At 34.9% G+C, this 13,027-nt stretch overlaps 2 protein-coding genes across 4 annotated transcripts in view; one reads left to right on the top strand and one right to left on the bottom strand.

Annotated features, from left to right (window-relative positions):
• The window catches only part of GNB4 (G protein subunit beta 4), a 60,427-nt gene extending 53,741 nt beyond the window's left edge, over positions 1-6,686 (top strand). The window contains exon 10 of the mRNA XM_059920568.1: positions 2,241-6,686. Within this exon, the coding sequence (XP_059776551.1) occupies positions 2,241-2,347 (107 nt within the window). The 3' untranslated portion in view covers positions 2,348-6,686. The remainder of the gene's footprint in view (positions 1-2,240) is intronic.
• A 1,882-nt stretch (positions 6,687-8,568) lies between these two features.
• MFN1 (mitofusin 1) overlaps positions 8,569-13,027 on the bottom strand; it is a 32,556-nt gene continuing 28,097 nt past the window's right edge. For all 3 annotated transcript variants that reach the window (XM_059920565.1, XM_059920564.1, XM_059920566.1), the window contains 2 exons: positions 11,128-11,262; positions 8,569-9,249 (listed from right to left, as the gene is read on the bottom strand). In XM_059920565.1, coding sequence (XP_059776548.1) covers positions 9,168-9,249; positions 11,128-11,262 — 217 coding nt within the window. In that variant the 3' untranslated portion in view covers positions 8,569-9,167. The remainder of the gene's footprint in view (positions 9,250-11,127; positions 11,263-13,027) is intronic.

The following is a 13,027-nucleotide window of genomic DNA, read 5'->3' as shown; positions in this document are numbered from 1 at the left end:
CCTTGCCTTTTCTTTCCATGAACCTTCTGTTAAGCTTTGGTTTTCCATTTTTGCTACCATCTTTTTGAGAGTTTTTTTTTTCAGGGCCCCCATTCTTTTTTTCATGAATAAAAGTCTTTTGTTTTTCTGGGGTCATTAATGAAAGCCTTTTTTGAAGTTTTCTTCTGTAAGCATAATCTTTTGTTTTCCAAGTTGCCTTTTTTCCCCCTTCTTTCTTATTTTTTCAGTCTCCTATCTATTATATTTCCTTAAAACTCTGATGATTCTTAGCCTCTTATTTATCCTTAAGAGTGAGGCACTAAAACTGTTTGAAAGCCCTCTGCACATGGTTGGGGTGTACTGACTGTAGGCCTCACTGAACAGTGAATCTGGCCAGGCTTTCATTGGGGAACCTCTGATATATCTTATGGCCTTTTTTCCTTTGGGCCAGCTGTCTTCTCTGAGGTGGATTGTTCCACTTTTCTACCTGAAGTATATAAGTTGACTGACAGTTTGGGGGCTGATTTCCGGGAAAAAGCTGGGGTACAAGACAATTCGCAAGTAAACTCACTTATTCCCCATTTTCAGCAGTTTCACCAATCTCAACTGTGCCTATTTTCTTCTAGTTAAGAGACCCTCTTTTACTCTCTCTGGCAAATAAGTCTCTAGTCTTAAGTTCTGGTGCAGGATGATAAATCATCTGACTCTGCAGAGTGAAGGAAGAGACCTGGGGAGTCTGATTCCTGGACACTTTCTAATGCAGCCTCAGTTTACCCCATCTTTGCCCATGTCCGGTTCCAGAGATACCTGGTTCCACTAGTATCTGACCCTTTTGGAGGTTCTGCAGTTTGCTTTTGTTTCTTGGCTTATCAGACCATTTGCTTTGAACTTAGCATTTTGGGGTCCACTAACACACTTACCATCATACATCTCACAAAATTTTGTTGCCACTGCTTGCTCTCATATCCTTGCTGTCCTTGTGGGTTTATGTCCTTGCCCTTTTAAACACCTATACAGTTGTTGAGGTTTCTGAGGGAGTGGAGGCAATGTCAACATTACCAGGAATAATTTTCTACAACCTCTCTTGAGACTGCAGAAAAGTTCACGGGTTAGCATTTTGCAAGTAAATTTTTGGAGATACTCTCTTGTCCAAAGCCAATTACTTTTTTGAGGTATTAGGTATTTTGCTTGGATCAAATCAATTAATATCCATAACAAAATAAAAACATGTTTGTTTTCCATATTTTTTTAAACATATGCTTGAGTTTTAGTTTTGCTTTGCTTACAGCTGTTTGGTTTCAAGTTGACTCAACTGGATACTTTGACCTTAAAATTGAAATGTGACTCATGAATTGCTAATTCATTCTTCTTTCCAATATGACTTGGAGTATTTAGTCACAATGGTCATTTTTTGTTATTTCAACCCATAATGGTAAATTTGCACGTTGCCAAACATTGCCATACTGAAGGTACTGCACAGAATATTAACGAGTTAGACAAGATGAACTTCTGTTCCTGAGATTGGGTGAAAATCATATGCTTAATTACATATGGAGATAATGAAAACTCAAACAGTATATTAAAGAAAAAATTCTTTTTGAGAATTTGATATATTCTAATTTTTCTTTTAAATCTTTACTTTTCTCATTTTCCTCCCAAATATTTGGGAATATTTAATTTTATCCTGTGTAGTGGTCAGAAAATCAAATAGGTTAAATATACAAAAGAAAACTAAGACTAGATGAGTTTGATGGTTTCAGAAAGTTATGACCAAAACATTCCAGGGTTTGGTGGTTAAAGGAATAAAGTAAATAAATTATGTTGTTATTTTTGGAAGTGGTAGTATAAGTCAGCTTCATTCTCATGTTTTTGTTGTTCTGGTGGTAAAAGTTCATTGAACTTCATTTAAAATTTTGTTTTTGTTGAAAATAGCATAGCTTATTGGCAAAATTTAGAAATGTCGTGAACTTATTAGAGATGTAAAATAGAAGTCTACATGTCGAACAGATGATTTTGAACATAAGCATAATTATAAAATAATTTTTCAAAAATGAAAAACACAATTTGATGCACATGTCAGAAGTTCACGTAATACAAAGAATTTTATCTTACCTACATGCCCAGCTTACCCCTGGCACTCAGTCTCTCAACTCAGGGGAAACTGTTAGCTTTTAAGTACCCTCCCAGATCTTTTATGCATACACTTGTTTAATTCTAAAGCTTGCCCATTGCTAACTTTTTACTGAACTTTTGTTTTTCAGGTGTTCTTGCTGGTCATGACAACCGTGTCAGCTGTTTAGGTGTAACTGATGATGGCATGGCTGTGGCAACAGGGTCTTGGGACAGTTTTCTTAGAATCTGGAATTAACAGCACAAATTTTCTGTTCTCCACTGATACCTGGAGAAATCCGTACTACAGCCTATAGCTGTGAAAAAGAATTTACCTTATATTTGCAGGTGAAGATTTTTCTATTAAGATTATTATACACAAAAAGAAGCTTTCAGTAAACTACAAAACAAAAAAAGGTGAAAACAAGGTAAAGGTGCTTGCTGAGATCAGGACCAGTGTATTAATTTGAGGAGTTGAGCTAATTTAACCTTGATGAATTTTTGCTTGTACTGTCTATAATTTTTTTCTTTGTGTAGAACAGAATGTACACATTATAGCAGCCTATCATGTTTGAGAGTATGTGTTTGCATTTTTTAAGAACTACATTTTTAACCTTGTATACCTTAAAAAGTGTCATAGTTTTGAGTTTTGTAGTGGAGGAACCAGGCACAGTAATAGATGGAAGTGATACCATTGATGTGTGTACTGATGTTTGAAGCAAGTCTCCTTGTATTCCAACCATTTTGATCTGAAAGAGATCCTGGTTGCTTACTGTTTAAGAATGCTGACAGGCCTAGGTACCACTGAAGGGAGTCCTTGTGAATATCATTAGTTTCTGCTATATCCTCTGCCATCTTATCAATTTAAATTCGTGCTCATGTTTAGTCTTTTGAAGGGGACATAATCTGATGGCCAGGGAATAGAGATCTCACTCTGAAATTTTAGACATACATAAGAAACTCTTATTACATTAATTGGTAGATAGCAGTAATCACATGAGAATGGTTCCTGTTATTCTAAAAAGCTGGTTATGATCAAATGACACTTAGGTAGCATTCGAAATAGCTGGGCTTTCCTATTGATTTCATATTCTAGAACTGAGTTTGTAAGGTGCACTCATTTCAGAAGATGAACATTTGGACTGTCCTTGCATCTGAAGGATTTTTCCCAGTGTTCTCCATCAATGTGTATCTAGGTAGGAAAAATAATGTGATGGCATTACGTTTTTGAAAGAAGTATAAAATCTAACCAATCACCAGGTCTGACTAGTTATAATCATTAAGAAGGTTGCTTTATGAATTTATGTTCACATAATATAAAATCTGAATTGATGTTAACTCTCTGTGCCTTCAAAAATTTAAAAAGCAGACATTCAAGCTTTTTGATCTTCTATAATATTTCCTCCCATTAGCACAAAATATTGGTTTCTAAGTGGTTTTGCTTCAAAGGATACCAAGATCAAAGTGACCCCCACTTTAAAGCCAAAAGAAGATTCTAAGAGCAGTTCTTGAAGGGGTCAGAGGGAAATACTAAGCAATTCCTCTGCTTGTCAGTGATATAATAATGTGTGTATTACTAGAACGAGCCCCCTTGAACTTAAACAGAGATCCTTGCCCCTTGGATTTCTCTCTTAAAAATAATCTAAATGATTGACAGTAGAAGATTGTTAGTCTTCTTTGATGGTAAAGTCGTGGGGTTTTTCTGATGTAGGAGTGCATTTTGTTTTGTAACTTAGTAAACTGTGTCAGTAACTGTTGAGATAGGTCTGTTAACTTTTGATCACCTGTAACCCTAACCTAAATACTCCCAAATTTTACTTGTAAATTTTCATTTTTATATTGTGGATGTGCTAGTAAGTGCATCAACCATAATGAAATCAGTAACTGTTTTAAGATACTAAAAAGAATAAAATGGAAAAAGGAAGATTAAGATATAGGACCAAAAAAACAGACTGTTGTAGATGGCAGGCATGAATGTATATTTATATACACATTCAAGATTTCTATGAACTTTAGCTGTTAATGTTTGTGGACTATTTGTATCACTTCATAAAGAGCAGCTCTTTGAGATAAGGCAAGAATACTTCAAACGGACATATTCATTTCCAAAAATAGAGAGGGGTGAGGGTTTACCATGTAGTTCAGCAATTTATTCCAAAATCCTCTTCAAGAAAGCACTTCTACCATGTGCAAAATAGCCTTATATATATAAAAAGAGAGTATCTCCTCTACTTTGGAAGTGGTTCTAGTAACAAGATACTTTAGTCAGAGGCACACAGACTATAAGAAGTCTGTGGTCTTCAAAATGTTAATAAAAATGATTTAATGTTATTAAAGTTTTTGTAGATAGTTAAAAAGCAATTCCCGTAATTAAATATGTACTAGGCAACTGAAAACTAACAACTACTACGGCTATTATGACCGTATTATACATATGACCGAATGGTGACCTCATTACCACATTAACTTACTATTTAAACCTTTGTTTAGTGATATGGGTTCCAGTTGCTCAATATTTGTTTACTTGCAGTTTGAGTTCATCTGCTCGTCTAATTCTTTTGTGCATAAGAACTTCCTAAAGTCAGTATAATTTGTAGAAGCACAGTACAGTTTGAATCTCAGTTTTTCAAAACTTAAAAAAAAATATGGCCAAAAGTAGTTTTAAGGAATTTTTATCAGTGTTGCAGTTCTGGTGCCTGATTTTTTTTCTTTTTACCTAAGAAACATTTAAACGTCATGCGCCTCAGTTAGGTTTATTTGTAGAGTCTTTAATCACTTCATAAAGAACAGTTTTTTTTAAGATGTGGCAAGAATATTTTAAAGGCACATATTCTTTTCTAAAGCAAAGTGGAGTGATTGCCATGTGTTTCAGCAACTCATCCCATAAACCTGCTAAAGAAAGCACTCTGTGCTCTCAGCCAAGACCATCACCTCCACTTTGATGGAGAGGCCTCATTTTGGGCAGCTGTGCTATCAGAGATTTAGACTAAATATCCAAGATCCCTCCCTAGCTCAGATTTTTATAGTTGTGAGTCTGCGGTTACAACAGCATATTGAATTCCATCTTCAGAGAGGCAAAGATTTAGGCTTAGTATTTCATGAGATACTTAAGTATCAAGAGATACTTAATTCTTCAAGAGAGCCTAGTAAGCAATCTCCTTATTTTAATTTAGACTCAGTTGAACTGATGAACACTGCATGATGATAGTAAACTAGTTTCCTACACATAACGGAGGTAGGTGCTTCTGGAATATGTTAAGTGATTTTGAAGTTAACATATTGAAAGAGAAATGGATCTTGGCTTCTCCAGGTGACAAAGTGAAATTTTTATTGTTGCTAAAAAAAAAAAATACTGTGCCAATATTATACAACTAACCTTCTCCAACACTTTTGATGTCTTAGATTTAGTAATATTATTAAGACTTTTAAAAATGAAGACATTCAGGGAAATTTATGCTTGATCATTGGTGAATGTCTCACAGTTTAAAGTGTAACAGTTGAATACTTGTGGCTTACCTGTTGATGTGTTTAAACGTTAATGGAAAGTGATTAAACAATCTCCCAAATGGACCTATGATTTTAGTAATAAAGATGTTCTTTCTAAAATCTTCACAGTGTGAGTCAGACTTAAAAACATTTTCAAATTAAGTACTATGTTCAGTTTCTAATCTCCCTTTTGCCACTGCGGAAAGCAAACTTTTAAAGTGTTTCTTACCTCCTGTTAGGATTTTTAAAACACCCACCAGTCAGACTATCTTGTGAGAAATGGTAGCACAGTGAATAAAATTGGTATTTTAAATTAGGTTAAGTAGAATGTGAAGTACCCTTCATATTTACTAGTTTTTCTCCCATTGTTCATTGTAAGTTGCCTTAAATTCAGTGCTATATTTAAAAGTATTGGTTATAATAGGTACTCAGTAAAGTGGTCTGTAGTTGAATGTCTAAGCTAGCATTGTTTTAAAAAGTAATTTATTAATCAGAATGATGGTACACCTTGTGTTTAGCAAATTTGTTTGCATGTTGATAAAATTTCCTAAGTCTTTTTTCTTAAATCCAATTGATCCTACAAAATAGTTGATTAATGCAGCATATGAAAAAGCTGGTTATATGTTTCAACTGGTGTTAAATGTGCCTGACAAAATCTTACATCATACAGTATTTTTTAATTAATAGAACTTCAGTGATATATACTTGGTAGATATTTCAAGCCTTTTCTGTGTCTTACACAATGGTGCTCTATCCTATTGTTTTCTCTTTTCAAAGAAGCATCTGAACACTTGCATTTGCATATTCTTATCCAGAGGCATTCACATCTAAGTGGGTTTTTTAAGTTGATTAAAATGTTTTTCTTCACCTAGAATGGTTTCTACAACAGCTGTGGCCAACTGAATCTGAATGTCAGTAGTTTGTGGGAAAGGTGAATGTATTAGATTAAAGCTCTTAGAAAAAAGCTTTAAACCAAACTATGGACTTGTATCATGATTTAACAGTATTCTTGAATCTTTCTTGCAGTAATTCGTTCCTTTAGTTGTACAGTAGCTCTGTGAAATAATGTTGCTGTGAATTGATACTGTAATCAATAAAGTGCTTTTAACAGATTTCATGTAGCATGTTTTTAGAATTACTTGTAAGTCCCAGAACTAAACTCCAAGCCCAATAGTTCATGTTCAGTTCTAATTCCTTTATCTAAACATTGGTAATTATTTTCTTCACGAAAAATGAATGGGCTGCTGGAAGCAAGGAAGAGATTGGCGTGCCACTGACCTATTCTGTAGTACTGTGAATGTTTGTTAGCCTACTGTTAAAAGGCCACAGATTTTCATCAAAAAGCGAAATTGTCATTTTTTTCCCTTAAAGCTCCCTTAGGAAAAAGATGAGCCAGTCTCCCCAAGAGAGCCATAAAAATCATTAAAAGATTAAAACTCACTAAATGCCAGTATAAATGCTACATTTATCAATCAACTATCAATCAGGCAAACAAATTTTATTTTCACCTTGCATACTTCTTATAAAAAATCTAGTTTTAAAAAGTTGAAGGTTACACAAAGTTTATAAATAATCCTGCAAACATACATAGTAGACAGTCAAGTAAATGTGCAATAACTTTGAACGACAACAGCTACAATTCTTTATAATTCATGGGCTTGGTCATAGGTGCACTTATTATCCCTAAGCATAAAGGCTGGGCTTCATTATTTTAGTGTCCCATTTCCAACACTCATATTTTCAAGCTTGATCAGGCAGAACTGGATTCAAACTAGTGATGAAAAACTTAGTATAAACTTACTTACTATACGAGAACCACTATCCTGTAGTTCCCAAACTTCAGCATGCATCAGATCACCTTGAAGGCTTGTTAGACCAGAGACTTCTGGTCCCCAAACCTACTATTTGATTCAGTAGGTCTAGGATGAGACCCAAGAATGTAATTCTTACAACTTCCCTAGTGCTACTGTTAGGGACTAAACTGTGAGGAGCACTGTACTATACTAATGAGGTGATACCAAACCACTATGCTATTGCAAAAGTTCAAGTACTTGCGTATAAAGATTAAGGCCAAAAAAAAAAAAAAAGATGATTAAGGCCTTGAAATTGTAAACTTAATTAGCAGTACCCAGTCTTAGACATGTTTTTCATGTTGAAATTGTTAACCTAATCCCACTTCTTGGTGGCTTGTATCATTTTTTGGTTATAAAGCAATAATATTAGCCATAAATGAATATTTATTTGGATTTGAATATTGCATTCTAATATCTGATTCGCATAAAAAATATTTTTGAAAGGCTTCTATGGCCTAAATAATGTTATTTTCTCCTTAAAATATCCTGGAAAACAGTGTTGCACCTGTTGTGAAAAGACTGAATAGCATCCCGGAGCCTTAAAGGCACAGAAAAAGAAGTACTGAGTATTAAAAGAAAAAAGCATGAAATGTTATCCCTCCCATGGAAAAGCAGCATAAACTATACTGGCCAAATGTGCTGTGTCTTCTGGGATTGTGCCTTTCTAACAAGCATCTAGGTGATGCTGATTTGGTGGTTCTCAAAACTACGTTTTGTGTAGCAAAGCCTTAGAATGTCAGTTTTTTAATGTTTCCATGTAAGTTTTCTATTAGTTTTTAACACAGAAACAAACAATACTTGAACTCATAAACATTTCATTAAGGTAAAAAACGTAATAATTTTTAACCGTGACCTGTCAAATTCATACAATTAAATAAATGTTTAAAAGCCACCCGGGGGGACAACCCAGCAGTATCCTTGGCAAATAAAGAACAGCATTTGTACATGACTGTAGCCACCCAAAATTCAGATCTCCCATATCTCTGGCTATTTTTATCACTTCAAACTTAACTCTTAAAACTGAGATAGAAAGCTTTCCTTACTGGAATCAGAGTTGAGGCTGGAAGTGTTTCTTGAGAAACATGAGAAAACTATTTAGACCCAAATACCTTTATAAGGACTCTATAATAACAGACCTATATACTGTTTTACATCAATTTTAATGGGAATAAAAGAGGGAGTAAAAACAGCATTATTTATTAGTGGTTTACATACCTGCCAGGATGGCAAAAGTGATTGTAACCTGCATAAATAATACACTCAAGAACATTCCACACTCCTTTGTGGTTAGAGCAATGCAGTTTATAAAACAAAAATGTGACTATTCCCATTGAAATAGGCATCAAAAATTCGTTTTGAGAAAGAAGATGAAAGGAGCATTCTCTAACTCCTGGATGCCAGGAAGCAGAGTTTTTCAGAATCAAAAACAAAGAGAGCCCTAATTAAGAGCAAGGCCCCACCCCTCAGGGGTCAGAGAGTTGGTTCTTTTGCTTTAAACTAATTCATCATTTTCACATATCAAAGGATTTTTCTTTACCCAAAATTAAAACTAAAGAGACATCACAACACTTTTCAAAAATGCACACACCCTGAGATAGATCAATACCAGGATCTACTCAAGGATTTGCTATTTAGGTATAGTTAGTATAATTCATATTTAAAGTCACTTCATAAAAATAACTGCCCCAATCTTCCAAGTTCCATCTTCTCCTATCATGATCACCAAAGCAATCTCTATTGTTAAGATTCTTCTTCAGTGCTTGAATGTAGAAACTGCTTAGTAAAATTCTCCAGCTCATTTTCAAGTTGAACAGCTTTATTTCTAATTTAAAAAAATGAATAAAACACCAATCTAATTATCATAAAGGTCAATGAGAAAAAATGCATCCCATGCTAATCTTAAAAAAAAATCACTAGCCAGCTGTTGCTACATTTGTCTGAACTCAGATCATCAACTCTTTTTAGAGCACTTATTATACGTGCTACTGTAACTTTGCAATAAACACAGAATCCAATGGCCAGAAGAAAGGTATACTGAGATAAAATCTTTAATAAGAATGAAAAGCCTAAGAGACAGTGGAGTCATATCACCTTACATGGGAGTTACATCCTAAGTCACATAAAGACATAATTGTTCTTGAATTCCTGTTAAGCATAAAGCGTAGAATAAGTGGTTTTATGTATTCACAAAGTAGCTGGCAGATGTCAAAGGACCATAGTTACCAAAAATATTTTTTTTTAATATTAAAATTGTACTTGATGCAGCCAAATGCCCATAACAAGAGGGAAAACAGAATGTAAATTGACAGGGGAATGCAGGTTTGTATCTCCCATTCTCATACTCTGCCAGGGCACACACACATACTTAAACGAGTTTCTCTCTTTTCTTCTTGGTCCTGTTTTGTTTGTTGCTAAGTGCATATGGTCAAGGTCGTAAGTTAAATGTTCATGTGAACTCCACTGTATATTTCTTCAGGTAATGCTCCTGAAGCATTAGTTAAGTTAAATTATATCTGAATGGCTAAGCCTAATTTAGTAAAAAGGGAGATTCCAAATATTATGTTAATAATATTCTAAACTTATAATATTATGTTAATATTATTCTAAACTTTCCTATTAGAAGAATTAGCAGATCAAAAATATTGATACTTATTCAAGTCAGTCCTGCCAAAATCTGAAAGCTACATAAGTACCAATAATCTATTTTATCAGTTACGGCTTTTTACTATACCAAGATGAAAAAATATTTAAAAACCTACCTAGGTTAAAAAAAAAATTTCTATTGGATATAGTTTCACCAAATTTGAAAGGCTGTACTTGGGATGATCTAACTTAAAATAGGAGCAATGGAATATGTGAAATTCATTTGGGTGTGTTTGTGTGTGTGAAGTGATGCTGGGGTCTAAGCGATAGGCAGTCACCTTTTTCAGAGACCCTGAAACGGAGATGCAATGAGAATGTGACTGCTTAATCTTAATCTTTTCAGATTAAGGTACCAGGGATGGACACTATCACAGATATTTTAAGTATAATGTCCCAAAATCCACGTCATAAGGACAGCCTCTCCAATTTGCAGACGTTGCAAACTGTTTTTATACAGGCAACTGTATGTAGCATGTGCCCTGGTAAGTAGCAGCAGGAAGTAAATGATGCTTAATGATTCTACCAGACTTGTAGGTGAGCCAGCTAATGGGTAATAAAGCTGAAAGTTAAGAACTGCCAAGAAGCATAGATCTCGTGGTGACACTTCTGGTCTTGACCCCCAAAGCACAATTTATTTAGACTCCAAAGAATCCATGGCAAATCATATTAAACCAGAATTCCAAATTATATTAGGATATCTTGTTTACTTCTGTTGCTTCAAATTTAAGTATACCTAACAGTCCCCAATGAGAAGAAAAGCTATGGGTCTTGGATATGTAGGACTGAAAATTCATACTTTTAATTACAAAACTTCTGCGCTGAAAAAGGACTAGTATAGCTTAACATAGAGCTATAAGCTTAGATCTAAAAATTTCCTTTAAATTCAGATTTTTTTGTTGTTGTTCAAATTAGCTTTCACTGAAATTGCAAAATTACAATTAAGCCAATGCAGAAAGCCAAAAATTTTAACATAAATTTGCTAGTGATTTTACATAATTATATTTTGGTAATGAAACCAATAAATGTTCATATTATTGAGGAAAAAAGGTTCAAATACCTTAAGCGCTTTGAATTGTTCTGTATTTTCTCCAGTTGATCTATCTCTTTGGATAATCTGGCAATTTCCTCTTCTAGATGTCTTTGTGTAATATCAACTTGTTGGCACAGGCGAGCAAAAGTGGTTGCCATTTCCCTTCAAATAAAAAATAATTTTATCAGCAGTCATGAATGTCTTTTCAAATGAATAAGCTTCAATTTAAAGCTTATATAAAAAACAGATCACAAGTTTAAAAAATTCCCAAAAATGTAAGGTATCAAAGAACACGGCTAAGACTGGTATGAGGGAGGGTATGGCACTTACAAGCTTAATATGACTGTGGGCTTAATTTCATCTGGCCTCAAGACAAATGCTCAGTGGGTAATAATATTACTCTGCCATATTGCTGTGAATATGAATAAGCTATAAAAAGGCAAAGGATGGGTATATTTCTTCAGAAGCATAATAAGCCTTACTCTTGTCCCCTGCCTATAAAAATAAATTACTGAGAACAGGAAAGAAAATTTCATGAACTTCTGTGACAGTCAAAAATACTTTAAACTATAGCAACATTTAACCACATTTCTAGAACAAAAGGGCTGTATTTAATTTGTGTGCTAGTTAATATGTTAACTTTGGCAAATATATTTATATTTTTGCAACTGGGAGCATGCCTAGTAGGTGTGTACCGCTGGAATTTGATGAACTGACTTGTTTTTCTCTGCAACTATTCTCCTGCGCATCTTCATCTTTCCCAGGGTCCTTTCCCCCTCCATTCTCTCCCTATCTGACCAAATACCAATATCAGACAAATGAAGCATCTTTTTATTTTAATATTTTATTACATTAATATTTAGCTAGTATTATTTTAACTGGAGTAATTATTTGAGGTTGCCTCCATTAGAGTGTAAAGTCCTCTAAGGAATAATATAAGTCATCTTTAACTTAATTTCCCATAACTTCTAGCGTAGTTATTGTCACACAGTAGGCAATTAATAAATGTTTGATGATGAAATGAATAGTAAGCTTCATTAATTCTGTTTTTATGAATGTGAACCTCAGCTGATTTTGTTTGGAGGTCCAGGTTATCCTCATTAAAGAAAAGATCTTAATATAAATAAATCAAAATTAACACGGTTATGTAAAATAGGAGCTCAAGAAATATTTGGTAAATGAGTGAACTAATTCAGTGGTCTCAATTCTGTGCCCTCATTGTTTCCATTCCCTACAGCTCTAACAAGGTTAGTACAGGCTCTGATCTTGTGTCTGAAACAGTTTAATCTCCCTGCAATTCTTGTCTCCTGAGTCTAAACCACTTTACACACCACACCACTGCAAAGTTATCTGTTCTAGAGCTAAATGTTAATGATATCACTCCCAGGGTTCCTAATTATCCAAACCTCAATCCTAGTGTTAGGCTTATACTTGAATGGACCCCTTCTTATGTACACATCTGCCACACTGAAATTATCTCATGTTTCTGAACACATTCCTTTTCCCCCAACGTTCTTGCCTTTGGTTTGAGCTGTTTTCTCTGTCTCGCTCTTTCTATTCTGATGTTCAAGTCTCATCAGGCTACCTCTCCTCTAGGAAACCTTTGCTGATCCACTGTCCTTCATGATTTAAGATTCTAGGGACTTCCCTGGTGGCAGAGTGGTTAAGAATCCGCCTGCCAATGCAGGGGGCACGGGTTCGAGCCCTGGTTCGGGAAGATCCCACATGTCGCGGAGCAACTAAGCCCATGTGCCGCAACTACTGAGCCTGCGCTCTAGAGCCTGCGAGCCACAGCTACTGAAGCCCGCGCGCTTAGAGAAGCCACCACAGTGAGAAGCCCACGCACCGCAACAAAGGGTAGCCCCCCCACTCGCCACAACTAGAGAAAGCCCACGCACAGCAACGAAGACCCAATGCAGCCAATAAA

Source organism: Balaenoptera ricei, chromosome 4 (genome assembly GCF_028023285.1).
Source record: "Balaenoptera ricei isolate mBalRic1 chromosome 4, mBalRic1.hap2, whole genome shotgun sequence".
Classification (NCBI taxonomy): Eukaryota; Metazoa; Chordata; class Mammalia; order Artiodactyla; family Balaenopteridae; genus Balaenoptera; species Balaenoptera ricei.
Note: the sequence above shows the minus strand (reverse complement) of the source record. Positions and strands in the feature narration are given on the sequence as shown.